The sequence below is a fragment of the Mus caroli genome, unplaced genomic scaffold (assembly GCF_978045245.1).
Source record: "Mus caroli unplaced genomic scaffold, Mus_caroli_1 scaffold_2, whole genome shotgun sequence".
Classification (NCBI taxonomy): domain Eukaryota; kingdom Metazoa; phylum Chordata; class Mammalia; order Rodentia; family Muridae; genus Mus; species Mus caroli.
This window is the reverse complement of record NW_028227257.1, coordinates 110,338,526-110,357,659: the sequence shown is the minus strand read 5'-3', so window position 1 is coordinate 110,357,659 and position 19,134 is coordinate 110,338,526. Positions and strand designations below refer to the sequence as shown.

Here is a 19,134-nt window from a genome sequence, read left to right as displayed (position 1 = left end):
CGTACATGTGTGAGTGTGCATATAGAGGCCAGAGGTAAACCTCATGTGGCTTTAGTGCTGTCTGTGACCGTGGGCTTTCTCTAAGTTTAGCTACAAACCTCAGGCATTGAGGCCAAATTCAAACTGTTTTCCTTCAGATCCATCTTCATCTTACATTGCATTGAATGCCCGTAAGTTTTATCCAAAGAAAAGTTGGTTATTCTGCATCTCGGACCTGCTAGCTCCTTTATTCCATACACCAGCCAGGCTCAGCACACCGATGCACAGCAGTGAAGAAAAGAGGGAGTGTGTCTGTTCTCTTTGACTAGACTTTCTGGAAACACCATGGAAAAATTTGATTTGTACATCATTGGCCAGCATTCAGTCATACAGCCGCATTCAGCACCATGATGCCCAGGAACTTGCAGTCTTTGTTATTGGTAGGAACGTCAGGTGTTGCAATCATGTTATGGGAAACACTTTCTATCTCTAACTGTTCCTAAAGCGTCTCATGCCTCCATCCCTGGAAGCTAAGCAGGATTCTGCTTTAAGAAGCAGTTAGTACTCGAGCAAAACCAGAGATTAGATATAATGGGCTTAAACTGTACGGTTGTGACTTGGGTGTGTGGAAATGTTCTTTTATTTACTGAACTCAGTTTGTCCAACAGCCCTTATTTCCACTAATGACAAGGAGTAAGGTCAGTTCACTTCTGGTGTGTGTGAGTGTGTGTGTGCATGCACAAGTATGTGTGTGCGGGAATGTTTGTGCAAGGAAGAGTTTCATGTGCCCATGTACACTCATGTAGAACTCAAAGATATCTGGTGTTTTCCTCTAGAGCCTCTCACTTTGCTTTTGGAGACAGAGTCTTTCACTGAACCTGAATCTCACCATTTTGGCTAGGCTGAGTGCTCAGGAAGCTTCCAGGATGTGCCTGACTGCACTACCCCACTTCTGAAGCTGGCATTATAGGCACTTGCAGCCATGCCTCACTTTTGTGTGGGTGGTAGGGATTCAAGTGCAGGTCCTCTTGCTTGCAGAGCAAGCACCTTACCCACTGAGCCAAAGCCCCAGGCTCACTTCTGTGTGATATGTGAATCTTCTTTAGGAACTACTAAATACATTTGAGTCTCTTTCTTTTCCCCTCTGCTGTTTTCTCAGCATAAGGTGGTCTAGTGAGACCCTTACCTCAGGACTTTCCTGATACTGTTCTGTTCTCATGGATCCCCCGTAGTTGGGCATGGAATGTGTCTGCCTTCCTCCGAGAGCATCTTAGAAGCTGGGGCACCGTTTTAAGGCTCTCGATTTCTCCTCTGCCTATTGCAGAGGTTGGCACGTAGGAAACAGTTAAAATGTGACTGATGCAATCATGAGTAGGCTTTAGATGCGTCACATAATTAATTCAAATGGCACCATAATGATCTGAAAACTCTGCATAATTAAAAGTCTATTTCTCTGAGGCCCTAAGCATTGTGCTTATAGATTTCTTACAGCACCCATAATCCTCTGCTCTCAGATACAATGGTTTGTGTGTTTGGCTGGCTGCTCCTTAGAGTGTCTGCTCCTGAAGCTGGCCTTGCTCTGTAGGCCTCTCACTAGCACTGAGGTCAGGAGAAAGTGCTCTTCAACAGGGGAAAATGAGTGAGCCCAGGAGCAGGGGCTGGGCCTCTGGGAGTTCCCACAAGGGAACGATTCCCACCTGAAAGGTGCGGAGACGATTGTCTTCCCCAGCTGCTTAGAAGGGCACCCACAAACACCAGTTGATATTCTGCCCTTTATCAAACCTCAGTTTACTTTAATGAAAAGTAAACACTGCTTTTCTTTTTTCTTTCAGAAACCCTCCACCCACTTTGCTGCACCCTGACAGCTGGTGTGAGGAATTTAACCACTTCATTTCTCAGTGAGTATGCCTTCCTCTGCGAACTGCCTATGCAGCCAGGCCTCTACATGCAATTCCAGAAATCCAAGCTGGGGAACTTGCTCAGTGCTGGCTGAGCCTGCTAGCTGTGACCCAGGGGTTGCTCTAGTAAACAGTTTTAGGAGCCTCTACAGAATCTGAAGAATAAGGAGTTTCATTTGGTGCCAACCATTCCCAGTCTGCATTAGCAGACTGTTCTGTAGAAGAGGGACTGATCCATCCCATAATCAGCCTCCAAACGTAGACACCATTGCATACACCAACAAGATTTTGCTGAAAGGCCCCTGATATAGCTGTCTCTTGTGAGGCTATGCCGGTGCCTGGCAAACACAGAAGTGCTCACAGTCAGCTATTGGATGGAACACAGGGCCCCCAATGGAGGAGCTAGAGAAAGTACCCAAGGAGCTAAAGGGGTCTGCAACCCTATAGGTGGAACAACAATATGAACTAATTAGTACCCCCAGAGCTCGTGTCTCTAGCTGCATATGTATATGCATAGTTGGCCATCAGTGGAAAGAGAAGCCCCTTGGTCTTGCAAACTTTATATGCCTCAGTACAGGGGAATGCCAGGGCCAAGAAGTGGAGTGGGTGGGTAGGAGGGGGGAGAGGGGAGGATATGGGGGACTTTCAGGATAGCATTTGAAATGTAAATGAAGAAAATACCTAATAAGAAAAAAAAAAAAAGAAGAAGAGGGACTGATGTCTCTAACTGATGCCTGCTCTGGGAAAACAGACAGAAAATTGCAGTCTTTACAGAGATGGCAGTTGGCTCTCTGGGCTTTGCTCTAGGGATTTTGCTAAAGGCCTCGGGCATCCTTTTCCAAGAGGAGAAAGGTAGGATCTTTGGCCTAAGGCATCAAGGTAAGGTGTCCTAGCCAACACTCAAGAACAAGAGGAAAACCCTGCTGAGTGGTGTGAGACCCCTGCTGGGAAGGAGGCACACCACCAGGCCAGTGTACTAACACTGAGACCATCAGACTAGCAGAGAGAGCAAAGAGGGACTCAGTGCTGAGATCATGGGTTTGGGACCTGGTCCTGGGAGAGGGCCACATTAGTAAAAATCCACGGAAGATTAGGGAGCTTTGGCGTGAGGAAGCCCCAAAGCTCTACATGAGGACTCAGTGATGGAGGGAGAAGGGATCGTTACCAGGCACTCCCAGATACGAGAGCTGGGAATAGATGCCCCAACACTCGCATCTAACAAGAGCTCCAGAGACGGTGGCAGCAGAGAGGAAATGACCACAGCTGCTGATAAATAGAATGTAGGGGAGGAAAACACACTCCCCCCTTATTTATGATTATGTGCAGTCTTATCTTCTATAAAGAGTTATAGTAACAAATCAAACAGGATCATCCTCCTTCATCACCGTCTAGATCTACAGTCTTTACCCACAATCCCTAAATCCAAAGAGCCCCAAAAATAGAAGTTATTTTGTCGTTGATTCATCCAGCAGCAAAGCCTTGACCTTAAGTGACCTGATGGGGGGCGGGCAACATGTGCCCTGAACTGATGAGGGGTTATTTATAGTCATTATCTTTCTTCGTGTGAATATTCATGTTTCAATGCAGATATTTTCCTATTTGATGATAGTGTGCTGGCCTAGATCCTTCTGCAATGTTACATAATGGGCAGCAAATGTAGCAGTTTGGCTGTCTAAAATTTGATCAACTTTAGAATTCTAAACATGCTTGACCCCAAAGGAGTTTGCGTGAGAGTCTGAGTTTGTATTTCATTTCCATTTCAAATGCAACAGAGCTCAGGGTCCTGAAAATTGTTTGTTTGTCTAATCCCTCCTGGACCCATGTCTTGTCCTTCCGTACAGAAGAGAGGGGAGGTGGGAGGAGGGGACTCAGAGAATACTACCAAGAGACATGGTGCTGGAAGGTGACTGCGAAGTTAGGGGTCAAGGGAAGACTCAGAGAATGCTAACGAGAGAGGCAGTGCTGGAGAGTGAAATCAGGGCCAGACTGGAGGACATACCCTTGCCCTTCAGCTTGACTTCATCATTCTTCCCCTCACTGCAGAATGAGTGGGATTGCCACAAATCAGAGTGACTGGCTACAGACCCTTGTAGGTGGACAACGCTCGTGTGGGAGCTGAGAAAGGACCACTTCTGAGAGCTGGGACCTACAGGAAGAGACAGAGGGAATAGAGGAAATGGAAGAGCCAAAGACAAATGTGGCAGTGGCTTGTACCACATTTCAGAGCATCGTGGGGGGGTGGGGGTGGGAGGAGAGAGAGACAGAGACACAGACACAGAGAGTGAGACAGAAAGAGAGACAGAGAGAGAGAGAGAGAGAGAGAGAGAGAGAGAGAGAGAGAGAGAGAGAGAGAGAGAGAGAGAGAGAGAGAGAGATCTGGATCCAAAGATTTTCCCTTTCGTGTCATTGCTGCACAGATAACCTTGATCAACCTTCTCTGAAGCTGGCCTAGAAAAATCCATTACATATTCACAAATACAGCTTCCCATTCCACCACTCTGCAAAGATGTGATTTGACTCACAAGTTCGGCTTAAGTGTCTTTTTTTCAAGAGTATGGTTGTATTCTTGAGCCAGCAGTGTTGCTTCCATGAATTTAAGGGTAAGATACACAGCTGATGGCAAGTGAACACTTCTAGAGTTGTGCTGGCTAGAGAGTGTCTCCCTATTCTTTGTTTCCATCTGGCAAGTCCCATGGGAGGTCGATTCTAATCTGGTTATGTTTTCCAGTGTTGGTGTTTCCAGTTGTACTTATCCTAAGTTACTTTAGATCTTGAAAGGTCTGGAACACTGAAAAGGAGAGCAAACGCAGAAAACAATGCCTTTGAGTGAGGTGGTTTGAATGAAAATGCCCCCCACCCCCAAATAGGCTGGTAGGGAGTGACACTATAAGGAGGTGTGGCCTCGTTGGAAGAAGTATATCACTGAGGGTGGGCTCTGAGGTCTGAAATGCTCAAGCCCGGCCCAGTGTGACTATTTTCTTCTCGCTGCCTGGGGATCCAGACGAACTTTCAGCTCCTTTGCCAGCACCATGCCTGCCTGCACACTGCCATGCTTCCTGCCATGATAATTGACTGAACCTCTGAAACTGTAAGCCAGCCCCACTTACATGTTTTCCTTTATAAGAGTTGCCATGGTCATGGTGTCTCTTCACATCAGTAAAACTCTAACTAAGGCAGACAGAGAAAACAATCAGGAGCAAAGAAAGAAGGACCTCTTAATGAAAACACAGAGGGAAAGACCCTGATAAGTTTTAATAAGCTGAGAAGGCAAATGGAACTTGGGTGACTATGTGTTTTATTATTAATTTGAGATATGAAAACACATCATCACTCCCCCTATTATATTTCCTCACCCACCCACCCCCAACTCCTCTCCATCTTTGGTACTGAAAATTAATCCTAAGACCTCAGGCATGCTAGGAAAGTTCTCTACATTGATCTCTATCAGTCGTTAAGTTACCTGGACTGGCTGGAACACTCTGAAATCTAGTCAGGTTTTTAATTTGTTATTCTCCTGTCTTAGCTTCCCAAGTAGCTGGTGGTATAGGTCTGTACCACCAGGCCCAGCGAGCTTCTCTTTCTTTAATGTATTATCTTATTTCCTCTATAATGAAAATACCACATGTGGTTCCAAGTTCTTTCTTGACCACGTGCCTCCGATCCAACTTTCTCCATAGCATCTTAGATTCTTCAACCATGTATTCTTCTTCTGCAGTCTTCTTAGTAATAAATCTGAACCATTGAATATATATAAATATATATATATAATATAATAATATAAATATATATATTTAAAAATAAAAGAAAAAAGAAACCTGTCTGTCATTTCTAAATACTGCCTCCCACCCCTACCCCATGACAGGGTTTCATATGTCTCAGGTTGCCATCAAAGTTGGATATGTAACTAGTGGTGGCCTTGGCTTTCTTATCCTGAGAGCTAGGATCACAGGCATGTACTACCGTGCCCAGTCTCTGTAAGTGCTGGACACGCTTAGCATCTCTGCCTCATCCCTAGACCCATCCTTTGACTTTGTAGATGAGACTGCCTGCTGTGTAGCCTGCTATCGCTCAGCTACCAAATGCACTTACGACCAACATGATTCCATTAGGCTTATCCAAATCTGCAGCTGACTGTAAACACTGACACACCATGCATTGGAAATGTCTATTTTGAGAGCTCCTGTTTGCTTTTGTACTTACCAGCTCCTTTTGAGAGAAACAAATGGGGAATAAACACCTCCCAACTATAAGCCTTTCATCACTGGAGGTACTAGTTAGGAAAGAAAATATCTTGAGAGTTTGAGTAAAATTGTTTTAAGGTGGAATCATTCAGATAATTGATTCATTTCCCTTTATAGAATAAGCCACGAGGGTCACTGCCTAGATTTGCTCTAGAAATAAACAAGGCTAGAAATATCTTCTTTAAAAGATTTTATTATTGTTACTATGTGTGTATGTGCTTTGGGTATATGACTACAGGTGCCATTGGAGGCCAGAAGAGGGCATCAGATTCCCCTGGAGCTAGAGTTACAGGCAGTTGTGAGCTGCCTGTTGTGGATGCTGGGAACTGAACTCAGGTTTTCTGCAAGAGCTGTGTGCACTCTTATCCTCTGAACTATCTCTTTAGCCTGGCTAGTAATGCCTATTTTTGTTGTTATTTGATTGGGTGGGGTTTTATTGTTGTTATTGTTTGTTTGTTTGTTTGTTTGTTTTTCAAGATAGGGTTTCTCTGTTTATCCTTGGCTATCCTGGAATTTGCTTTGTTGACCAGGCTGGCCTTAAACTCAGAGATCCACCTGTCTCTGTCTCCTGAGTGCTGTGATTGAAGATGTGTGCTACCACTGCCTGGCTTAAGTTTCTTCTTCTTCTTCTTCTTCTTCTTCTTCTTCTTCTTCTTCTTCTTCTTCTTCTTCTTCTTCTTCTTCTTCTTCTTCTTCTTCTTCTTCTTCTTCTTCTTCTTCTTCTTCTTCTTCTTCTTCTTCTTCTTCTTCTTCTTCTTCTTCTTCTTCTTCTTCTTCTTCTTCTTCTTCTTCTTCTTCTTCTTCTTCTTCTTCTTCTTCTTCTTCTTCTTCTTCTTCTTCTTTCTCTCTCTCTCTCTCTCTCTCTCTGATTTATTTATATGTATATTTTACATCAGAAGAAAGAGTCAGATCCCATGGGACCACAGACTGTTGTGAGCCTCTACAGGTACTGGAAATTGAACTAAGAACCTCTGGAAGAGCCGCTCACTCCTGCGCTCACTCGTGCTCTTAACTGGGGAGCCACAGCTTTAACACCCTCTGATACTCTGTTGCCTTGTGACCTCTGAACCAAAGTGAGGTTGTTAGTGTGTTCCTTTTCTCATTGGCTCATGGTTTGGGGATCTTCTCCATCATGGCGGAGGCTCCACCTGTGTGGTGGGAGCTTGCAGCCACTTCTCATTGCATGGTTCTCATCAAGAAGCAGAGAATGCTCAGGCAGAGGTGGAGCTGACAAAAGTCCTGGTCCACACACCAGTGAGCCAGGTCTTCTAGAGAAGCCCCACCTTCAAAAGGCTCCACCACTTCCTCCAAAAGTACCATTAGCTGCAGAGAAAGCATTCAAAACACATGACCTATGGGACACACAGGCATGGGTGTCACTGGGACAAGAGTCACTGGGACTGCTTACCAGAGGGCTGGAGAACATGGTTCTGAATCGCCATGGCATCTGGCTACAGCCTATAGCCGAATAGGCAGGGTCAGGAATGCTGAGATATGCTGAGATAGTGTTTTTTTAGCCTCCTTATTTGGCAGCAAGGAGAAAAGACAAGTTTAAAAAAAAAAAGTCCTAAAAGCCTGAAATCCTATTAGCAAACCTGTCTTGGAGTTAAAAAGAGAAAAAAGGAAGCCCCCATAACCCTGGCTGGTTCTGAACCTTGGTTGTTGGTGATAATTGACTCATTTATATGAGTTAGTTACACATTTGTCAAAGCATGCCTCCTGACAGCTTAGTTATGATAAATTAAACACAGTACTCGCATAAATTCTGCACTGCTCTTTATCCATGTGCTGGGACCCTGCCTGATGTTTTTTGTCACCGCTATAATAAGTGGCTGGCTTTGCAGCGATTTCATTATCAGCCCTTTCCCCAATGGCTGGAGCTATTTGCATAACAAGTCTATCTGGTTCAAATATGGGCCAGACTGCGGCTACTTGCTAAGAGGCTCCCTGCAGAAGTAGCCTTTTGGTAAGATAACAGTAATTTTCATTTGCGAACTTCACCTTGGTCCCCAGGGAGACCTCCTCTCCCCTTTAAGTTCAACCTAATTTAAGGCCATTGGTCTAAATAGTAAAACTACTTTCCCAGCCAGGAGGTATTTGTCTCTCACACTTTTGAGGTTGTAGTAGGAGTCAGTTTCAGGACATCAGTGGCTTTTTGAGATGATTAGGCAGACAATAAAGATGGGCTTGCTTCAAGAGAAATCCACCAAGAACAGTCTGGCTGCTCAGCCCAAAAGTTAATGAGTGGTGATCACCCCCACAAACTGCTGCTCTGGGTGGCTGCTCTGGTAGCATAGGGAAGAAAAGTCTTGTGTCTTCTCACTGATTCCAAGATTTATGGAGGACACCCCTCTGACAAAAGGACGGTTAATAAGAAAAGCCCTGCAACTGTCTTTAATGTAAGCATTAGGTTAGGTAACTTCCAGAAATGAAGATCCCAAGACCCAGGGCAGCCTGTGTGCTCCTTGTTTTCATGAAGAATGAAAAAAAGTAGCACTGAGGAAAAGGGGGTCTTTGATAAATGTGTGTGTGGGGGGACTCAGCGAGGTCTGTCTGTCCACAGATTCTCCTCAGCCTCTCAGTGTGATCTTCTTCTTCCCAGGTGTAGTGCAAGATACATGTCACTTAAGGAAACTCAGAAGGGTCCTCACCGACTTCTCTACAGTTTCTGTGTTTCGGGGGAGTGTTTCTAGTCCCCTAGTTGATGGCTGACATGTAAGCCATGACTGTCCTCAACTAAGTATCATGCCTGAGACCTGCCAGCCAGTCACAAAATGTTGGGGCTTCTTTTCAGTAGCCTTCTGATGACACTCCGATAGATATAAACAGCTGCCCTGAATATCATTAAGATGCTATCGCTGACCTTGAGAAAGGGTGTTCCACTTATTTAACCCTTAAAGACAAAGACCCACATTTACAGCTCTTGCTTGCTCTGCAGGTCTGCCTGAGGACAGGCCGTGCTCTTGGCTTTAGCTGAATTTTCCTCAAGCCAACAGTTCTGAGCTCTTGTCTTTCTCCACTCTGTTGTTCAAGGCTACTTAATTCTACCTGGCTTTCTAGTATCGGGGAACTGCACACAACTGTACATATCCTAACCTAGAGTCCTACTGTGGTCTGCAGAGTTCTCTGGTTTTTACATCTTGTTAGGACCCCAGGAACCGTGCAAATGGTTAACTCCTCCTGGAGCGGAGTGGGTCCACGGTAACCTTTATTTACACTACTTTTCACGTTGGTAATTCTAATTAAAATGAGCAGCAGTATCTCCAGACACACTCTTCGTTTTGGATTTATTTAGCCAATGATTAGCTATTGTGGCTTCTTGAATTAATTAGCATCTCTGGAGCTACCGGGAATTAGTGGATTAGTGAAAACTCATGGAAAAGGTCGAAATACTCTAAATTAAAACCTAACAAACTCTCCCTTGCCCTCCTCACATGCATTGATCTGTTTTGAAAAATTGAGATTTTTTTCCCTCCCTTCATGAGAAGAATAAAGTTATGAGTTTCAAGGTTACACTTCTAAGAGATATCAAATTTAGATTTCCTGATGGGCATTTTAACTTTCTGGCAGCTTTGCATAATTATTGCTGTGACTGTATCATGTGGTCACATCTTGTTGCAAAAGTAGATAAGAAATGGTCACTGGGTTGGGCAACAGTGGGCCCAACATGTCCCTAAGTGGCCACTATCCCTAAATAAAGGGGACAGCCATTTGTATGAATTTGGATAGGAAGGTGCCTGGTTCCAGACAGCCAGAGCAACAGCCAGCAATTGTTAAGGATGGCTATTCTTCCAAACAGCTGCTAAGAGTCTGGAAGGAAGATGAGTGGGACCCACAAGGCCGAGTCATACAGCAGAGCGAGTATCTGAGGTTGAGGAAGAGCTGTTATAATCTCAGCCATGCTGATCTGGAAGAGATGGAAAGTAGTGGGCCACTGGTAGGGCTCCTGGAGTGGCTGCTCTCCTGGGGTTCTTCCCAAGAGCTTTCCTGCATCCAAGTAACACTCAGCTGTTCCCTGACTGGTGCTGTTCTGCGGTCCCTTCCACATTGTGGCTTCTGCAGGCTGGGATGGGGAGTGGGTGGGGAAGAAGGAAAGCTGGCTCTGGGTCAGTTAGGACTGTAATTAGAGAAGGAAAGGCATCAGCTAGGGAATGAATCACAGGGCCCCCAATGGAGGAGCTGGAGAAAGTACCCAAGGAGCTGAAGGGATCCGCAACCCTACGGGTGGAACAACATGATGAACTAACCAGTACCCCAGAGCTCTTGTCTCTAGCTGCATATGTATCAAAAGATAGCCTAGTCGGCCATCACTGGAAAGAGAGGCCCATTGGACTTGCAAACTTTATATGCCCCAGTACAGGGGAACGCCAGGGCCAAAAAAATGGGAATGGGTGGGTAGGGAAGTGGGGGGGAGGGTATGGGGGACTTTTGGGATAGCATTGGAAATGTAATTGAGGAAAAGATGTAATAAAAATATTTTTAAAAATGAGTTCAAAAAAAAAAAAAAAGAGAAGGAAAGGCAGGCCCATGTGCCAGTCCTACATTTTTCCAGCCTTAATATAGCAGAGGTTGCCTAGAAATCAAGATCCTCCCGCCTCAGCCTCCTAAACTCTAGGGTTGTAGATGTATGTCATTATGCCCAGCATGATTTGATTTTGGATTGAAGGGGTATTTATTGGGTTCAAAAATAGTTTTATTTTAAAATAGATATTTTAATGAGATAATAGGAATTCTGTCTTTAACTTAGTACAGAAGCTTAAATCACCAGGCTCCAGCAGTGTCCTGCACTTCACTTTTGTTATTCAAGGTGGGGATTGAACCGTATCCCTCAAAAGCCATGTGGCTCCATCCTCAGTACCTCAGATAAGACTTTATGTGGTAACAGGCCTTTGCAGATGAAATTAGCTAAGATAAGGCATGATGGGGCCTAACCTGAGAAAGTAGGTATCTAGAGAGAGAGGGAGAGAGAGGCAGAGACAGAGACAGACAGACAGACAAATTTGGGTGTTGTATTTGTCAGTTATATATTCATTATTAAGGCTTATGTTAAGTCCTCCCTCTCAAACACACTGCACAATAGTAAAATGGGGAATTTCTATAACTGTCAATGATTTGTGGACCTTGATAGAGGGCTAGGCATTAAGATGTCTTGGCCACATAAACCTCTTTAAGAGGAACATATTATCTTAAAGAGATATGGCAAGCAGATATCACCTTGCACCAAGTACTGAGCAGTAGATCACCTTCATCAAGCTGTGTTGAGAAGATAGACCATAGATCACCATGGTCTCTAGCAATATAGCTATGGACTAGTGCCATTTAGTGATATCTGCTATGGGCTTGTTGCTCATTCTCTGTGGTATTAGAGCTTACATTTCTTTTGAATTTTGACTAAGTTTTCCATGTGGAAACCCTTCACAGTGAAACAAAAATGTAGTAAATTTCATTTAGCCAAAGAAAGCCAATTTGCTTACATTTAGAAATCCTACCAGATTCATGAGAACTAAAATAGAAACTATTAGATCAATTTGAATGTATCTGTGAGAGAGGTACAAATAATACGTTTTTCATTAAGCTTTCCCCAATTCAATGGTACCAGAGATCGAACCCAGGATCTCACACATGAGCTGTTATAACCACTGAGCAACACCCCAGGCCTTACAGTAGGTTTCACTTAAAGCTGACTGTCAGATACTGTGTGTCTGGCCAGGTGGGATGCACTGGTCCTGTGTGATTTCACTGAATCCTCACTGCTGCTAAACAAGTGGGTTACCACTCACGTGGACAGCGAGCTTCTTGACAGCTAAGTGATGGGCTTTTGGCCTCACAGCTGAATCCTAACAGAGCTGGGGTTCAAAACCAGGTCTCTGTGTTGTTCCAATATCTTTTCTGGGGATTAAGATGCTAGAATGTGAGTGTGTGTGTGTGTGTGTGTGTGTGTGTGTGTGTGTGTGTGTGCCCAACACTGACCCTTTTTAAAAAAAATTATTTTGTGTGTGTACCTGTGCACACATTCATGCTGTACACGTGTGGAGGCCAGCATTGAAAGTCAGCTGATTTCCTCTATTGCTCTCCAACATGTAGAAGCCAATGTTCGACCCTGACAACTCCTCCTGTCACCACCTCCCTTCTAGGTGGGATTTCAAGCCAGGAGCTACTTTATCAAATGGATGCCAAATGAAGGCATGCCAATTTATCATTGGCATGAAAAGAGGTGCTCCATTCACGAGTTTGAGGCAAATGTATCTGAAAACAGCTTTCTCTTTTCTAACAACAAAACAACCCCTCCCCCCAAAAGGAACAACAAAATAAAACCTCTCTTTGATGGAAAAACTCCTTACCGAGAGGAGAGAAAAGAGGCTGATGAGATGGAGATGGAGGAACTGGGGACATTGATCCAAGTCGAGGACAGTGCCCTTATAATGGAGCAGCTGATGAGGATGATGGCTGTCATGTCTGAGGGGTGGTCTGTGCCCGGCCTCTAAGTAACACATCGCTGACATTTCACATGCAGAAGTGAGCGAGCGAAGGTTGCTGGTTAAGGGTGTGACATATAGAACTGCATTCCTGACTGTGTGGTCTTTTAGATGTGTGTGTGTGTGTGTGTAAGCATGTGTTGTTTGTATGTCTATGTACACATGCATGTCTGTGTGCATAGCATATGTTGTTTGTGTTGTATGTATGTGTATGCACACACACATATACATGTGCATGTCCATGCGTGTGTGTGTGTGTACAGGCAAGCACATGTTGTTTGTGTTGTATGTATGTGTATACATATACACATGTGTGTGCATGTCTGTGCATGTGTGTGTGTGCATGTACAGGAGTGTGTGTATGTATATATGTGCATGTTCAGGCATCTCTGTGTGTGCATGTGTGTATATGTGTTGTGTGTGTATGTGTGCTGATGTGTGTGTGTTTAGTATGTGTACTGTATGCATATGCACTGTGTTGGTCAGTTGTGCTTATCTATATTCCCCATGTTCTCTTTGGATTATAAGTGGTGCTTTCTGGGGCTGAGAAATTTAGAGATTAACAGAAGAGAAACAGAGAAATAATTTTCATGTATAATCCAGTAAGGTGCCACAGGCTTCCTTGAAGCCATTTGACTTAAGCACCAAAGTAACTGTAATTTAATGTGAAGAGTATAGCAAATTACAATGAACAGCTTTCTGCCTGTATGTCCAAACTCATCCTAAGTTCACATGTTAAAATCTTGTAGCAGAATTTAAGCAATTGCTGAAATGTATGAATGTCTCCTTAATATGCTCCTTATAAAGCAAGAAGACCCCTTGAAACTCTACGTAGCACCATGCTTGTAAGTACGTGTCATTATAAATTTGTCCAGCAGTAGAATGCATGACACTGGAAATGAACTCTAAGGTAAACTGTGGGGTTTAGGTGATGATGATGTCGGCACACAGGCTCATCAACCGTAATCAAGTACAGCTCTGGTCAGGGATGCTGTCAGTGGGGGAGGCTCTAAGTGTACCAGAGCAGAAGCCAAGATGGCAGAAAGGACTTTCAAACTACTGGGACCCTGAAAGTGCTATAATAATAAAGTTTTTGGTAAGATTTAAAAAAAAGCAGTAGAAAAAAAACCCTCCATGCATGTTTCTTCTCTAACTGAAACCGTATGGGAATTTATTGGGAAAATGGGAGCTGGTGGCATTCTGTTATTAGAGTATTTATCATACGGTTATGGAAGGGAGTAATTTATGATCCTTGCTAGCAAAGCCAGATCGATACAGAGATAAATGTCCTTGCCACAATAGAATTTATATCATCCACGTGATAATTGACCACTGTGTCATCTGTTCAATCACTCATCTCATTATCTGATGGAGCCGGCAGAAGGCTAATGTGGGTGTGATTTATTGGTATACAGCAGTGGGACGCTGCCGGCCCAGCTTACCTGCTACCTGTCCTTGGCAGCACCGAGCATCATTGCCTACCTCCAGCTGCAGGTGTCCACAGAAAAAGCCACACTGGGCACCTCTTGTTGAATTAGAAATGACCTTCTCTTCTTTGTACTTGTGGGTTCTATTCCATTTCTGCCCCCAGAGCACAGCAGTCTGCCTAGAGCAGAGGTACTCCAGTAGTTGGCCTAAAGAGAGCTTCTATTGTCACTGATTATCACTTACGTTTTGTGACATCACCATTCCATATCACTGATCCCTGCCTGGCAACAAAAGACATGGCTTAAAACTCAAAACATGCTACAGTTTGGCAAAAGCCAATCAGAACGATCTATAGGGACCAAAAATTGGCCAAATGAGAAAGCAGACCAGGAAGCTAACCACTGAGCAACCTGGGCAGTGTTAGTTCCTCTATAGGGGGCTGAAAATAATTCCGGCAGCCCCCTCGGTTCTCTCAACCCCCTGGGAACACTTACTGCCTGCAGTATCTGTGATTTGCCTTGTGAGGGTTAATCAGTGGGCCTATTATTCAGCAAATTAAAGGCTTGGCTGCCAGAGAGTTCCTTTCAGAAAGGATTAGGGTCTCTGATGAGGCTTTGAAGTAATGGATGGAGCTGTTCTGCTAATGGAGGAGGGCTAAGGACTCCCCAGACTCCCCAGGCAGCTGGTGTGGCGTCTTTATTCAGTCCCTTGCCTAAAAAAGAAAGAAATATTTTCTCTTGCAAAAAATGTGAGCTTGCATAAGGCACTGGATTGACATCCTGGCAGGTGAGGATACAGGGGACTTCTTTTGGTCTCAAGAGTATGCAGAACTGTTTCTTAGTTGCTGTGGGTGGCAGGATCCAGAGTAGGGACCATCTCTCCAAAAAGTGCCATCAGGAATCAGTGGGATCTTAGAATTTATTCTCCTTCAAAAGGTTTTGGCTTGGAAGTTGGGCAGGTGACAGGCACAGTGGTGGTGGTCTGTATCCTCAGGACCACTAAGCAAGGAAGCCAATGGCTGTGCAAAACTCTGATTTGCATAAAACATTGACAACTACCTATTATCTGACAAGACTACCCTCTCTGCCTCCAGGCTTTTCAGCAGCAGTTAGGCTGTTATGGAAACCAGGCTGGTTCATTTCCCCCAATTTCACGTCCATAATAGCCATGGAGCTGGCAATTGGCCAGAGAAATGTTTAGTCCACATCCCCGTCCGTGTTCACCAAAAGAGCAGGCATTGAAAGAGGAGCGCCCAGTGTGAGTGTTGGTACCACCAGGACCACTGCAGCTGTGCGTCATTACTGCTCTCTTTACTGCACTCCCCACTCTCTTTGTGTATTATGTTCTGAAGTGCTGGCTGGAGCCTCTGGTGGCCCCTTTTGCAGTGCTGCGAAGCTCTGGTCCTTCCCCCAACTCTCTCCTGTGGAACTCACCATTCTTTGAGCTGCGTTCTACCCATGGGCTAAACTCTGTCAGGAATCTCCCTTTTGTTCTTTGCAATGCTCAGGATGAGTCAGTCTTGGCCTGCCTTTCCTTGACTCCATTGATGCTAGTGGTAGGGCATTGCACTCCATAGGTTGGGAACCCAGAGGCTCAAGCCCGGAAAGGCTCACCAACTCTCTAGTAGAGTTAGCCCCAGATTAAGGCCAAGGATCCACAAGCTATGTGGCCATGCTCAGCACAGGACGGTTGTATGCATTACACCCCACGCTCACTACTCATTTCTATGGAAAGCCAGAAGAGCATTTGCTTCAGTCTCACAACCATTGTTCATGGTCTCATTGTAGTCCTAGGGGGAGCTGGTCTGCTCACAAATCACGGATTATAAGATATATAGAACAGATGTTTCCTTTTTCACATTGTCTACCAGGAAGTCCAGAGTCAAATGTATGTCCAGCCTTAACAAAGAAAGTCATTCAGTTGGTATTTTCATTCCTATTTTCCTTCCTAAGTTACTCCGTTGCTTTATCATCTTTTCCTTGACTTACATTATTTTTATGTTGCCTTATTGCATGTTATCTTTATAGATCTAAGCACATGCTTTGTACTTAATTATTTCTGGAACAAGATAAAGTATTAAAAATCAACCACAGGCTTAGCTAGGGAAAAGGTAAAGTGAAGGAACTGCTTTGAAACACAGTCCGGTATCATTCCCAAAGATTACTCAAAAGTTATCATCATCCAACGCAGAAAATCCACTCCTAGAAATATGCCCCCAAAAAAGACATGCAACAAAATACAAACCGCATAAGGGAATATTCCTAACAAGCTGCAGATGGTAGCACATGACTGTATGCCTACAGTTCAGGAGGTAGAGGCAGGAAGATCACAATTAGAGGCTAGCCTGGGCTACATTATGTATTAAACGTCAGCCTAGTGGGATCCCACTCTCAAAAGCCAACCAAGTAACCAACCACATAAACAACAACACATATTCCTTATACCATTAGTTTCTAATTGTTTAAAAGTGGAAATAGCTCAAAGCCTATTCACCGATAAGTGAAGAAAGTATGACAGCCCCACACAAGGGTGGATTATTTTTAGAAAAGGAATGATGATCTATTAACATCTGCTGTGCCTTGTAAGAACCCAGAAGTATGAAACATGGAGGAAGCCAGCCGCATGTATTACATAAATGGAAAATCCACAGAGACTGAGAGTCCATTAGTAATGTCCAGGGATGGGGGTGGTTTAGAAAAATGGAGAGTGAGAATGGATAGAGTTTATTTGTGGGGAATAAATAAACTCCCATTGATTATAGTGATGGTCGTACAACTGTGAACATACTAAAGACCTTTGGATTGTATGTTTCAAATGGTTAAATTGTGTGGATTATGAGTTATACCTCATTAAAGGTCTTATGGAGTCACTTTTCATAGGGTCAGACATGAAGACAGACATAAGGGGATCTCTATGAGTTCAAGGCTAGCCTGGTCTACATAGGAGTTCCAGGTTAGGTAGGGTTACACAGTTAGAACTATCTCAAACAATAAGTCAGAAAAAAAATTCTAGACAGTGACTAGCAGTTGCACACTCTACAGAGTAGTTTTTGCTGGTTTTCTTACATGTAATTTGTACTCTGTGCTAGGTGTGTGCATTTGACAGTACTACTGGCTTTTAGCAGGATCTGCCATCAGGTTTGGGTTTGTGACTCTCCATGGCATACAAGTTCCCTGTACGTTATTTGGTCCGGTGCCCTTGATTCATTAGACAAGCTCAGCAGTTGTTCAGGAGCAGGCGCTGAGCTTGAGAAATAAGGTTGGCCAGCCTGTGCTGCTGTTGTGTCTTTCACTTCATAGACTCCTCCACCCTTGCTGTCTTGAGTTCTGTAATGAGAGTAAAGAGTGGTCAAGAGACTCCACTGCAAGGAGAGAGAAGGAAAGGTGGCTATGATCCTGTGTGGCATTAGCTGTCACTGGGACAGGTCCCTTGGGAAGAGAGATAAAAAGAGACTAGGGAAACGTAATAGCGAGGCCTTGGGGTCCTTTGGGAGGGGTTCCCGTGGATGGTGAAGGTAGAAGACGGATGATTCTTTTCCCTATCTTCACAGAGCTCTGGTGCTGGTCCATCTGTCAAATTTAAGTTTGCTCAAGAGTCCACTAGTGGCTACTTCTACGTTGTTAACCCGTCCCCATGTTCCATAGTTATAACCACCAACTTTCTCTTCTTACATCCTTTGTTCAAGCCACGTCCTTCCTAAAAAGAGCCCTATTCTCCCCACCAACTGATCTTCTTCCATGTTGTCAGGTTGTTTCCTAAAGATCTAGTTGCCACCTCTGCTAAACTATCCCAGTGGGGTGTTAAAGGCAGAAAGCTCTGTAGGTCTTCTGGGTCCTGAAAAGCAGTTCCCAGCCAGAGTCTCACTGTCACCTGCCTTGGACTGCAGTGTCCAGATCTACTCTTGACCCTTGCATTTGACATCCACAGAATCCACAGGGGACTCCTGAATCCTTCACCTGATGGTCTGTCCCTTGTACTTCCTCCCAGTGCCCACTCTGTCCTTTAAGAACCTCACCTCTCATGTGACACACTTGTACCCCAGTTAGATTTGGGGTTATGGAAGGCCCTAAACTCTTCAGCCTTCAATTACAATTGCTGACACATCTGTTCAGCTACTTGTTTCCAGATTCCATGAAAGCAAGTGTCTGACTCTAGGCACCTCCGCTCTCAGCACGTGGTGTAGCGCCCCTTGCGGTAAACACCTACCATACATGTTTATGAATGCACCATGATGTCAGCCTTGCCCATCACGCCAGCTAATTCATGTGTGTGAGTTGGTATTACCCAGGATACATGTTTCTTATGGAAGGCCCTGCCCCCACCCTGGGTATTCCTAGGCAAGCCTTTGCCACTGCTGTGCAGTCAGTTTGTCCATGTATTTTAGGGACTGCTTAAGTCTTAGCCACTCCTTGCCCTCCTACGTAAAATGCATACAAATGAGAATTATGGATTAAAGTCAGGGCAGAGTGGCAAGCAGGATCAAGGGAAAGAATACAATTCCGATGTCCCCAGGCACTTAAGCCTGCACTAAGAAGCCGACCATGACTGTTTGTCAAAATGGAAATTGATTTTTGAGTCAAAGAAATGAGCCAGACAATTCAAAGACAAGAGTACCCAAAAACTTGAACTTGAAAACAACAAGGAGTTTTGCTTTTGCTGAATTGTCAGACCCCCAAAGTCCCCTTTCTCTCAAATGTTGCGAATTCTGCATAAGGACATCTACTCTCACATAGAGATCCTGCTCTCAATAGTAGGAATCCCATAGAAAGCAATGAATTAATTACCAAACTCCTTGAGTTAGACTTGTATAATACTTGACCCAGTTTAGTTAGGTAGGTAATTGATTAGGAGACAGCAGACTTTAACAACAAAGAAAACTCCTGTTACAGACCAGGGGTTTCTAGAATTCAGGTGCTATAAATGTGGCCCTAGGAATATGTAGGGCCTCACAGGGGCATCAGGCTGTGAGGGTTTCTGGGCCATGAGTGGACTGCCTTCTGAGAGGTGAGCACTCAGCATCCTTTCTTTGGGGAAACCATTTTGGAATCAGAACAATTTTCATCTTGGACATGAATCTTCTCCTGTCTTGATCTAGGATTGAACAGTCTTTAG

General features: G+C 44.4%; 1 protein-coding gene and 1 long non-coding RNA gene across 2 annotated transcripts in view; one reads left to right on the top strand and one right to left on the bottom strand.

Annotated features, from left to right (window-relative positions):
• The window catches only part of Myo3b (myosin IIIB), a 336,609-nt gene that overhangs the window by 97,248 nt on the left and 220,227 nt on the right, over positions 1-19,134 (top strand). Inside the window, exon 7 of the mRNA XM_021150395.2 lies at positions 1,812-1,877. Within this exon, the coding sequence (XP_021006054.1) occupies positions 1,812-1,877 (66 nt within the window). The remainder of the gene's footprint in view (positions 1-1,811; positions 1,878-19,134) is intronic.
• Positions 4,411-5,602, bottom strand: LOC147005900 (uncharacterized). Its single transcript, XR_015045291.1, has 3 exons — positions 5,497-5,602; positions 4,985-5,045; positions 4,411-4,665 (listed from the first exon to the last, which is right to left on the bottom strand). It is a non-coding gene; the product is annotated as an uncharacterized LOC147005900 (long non-coding RNA).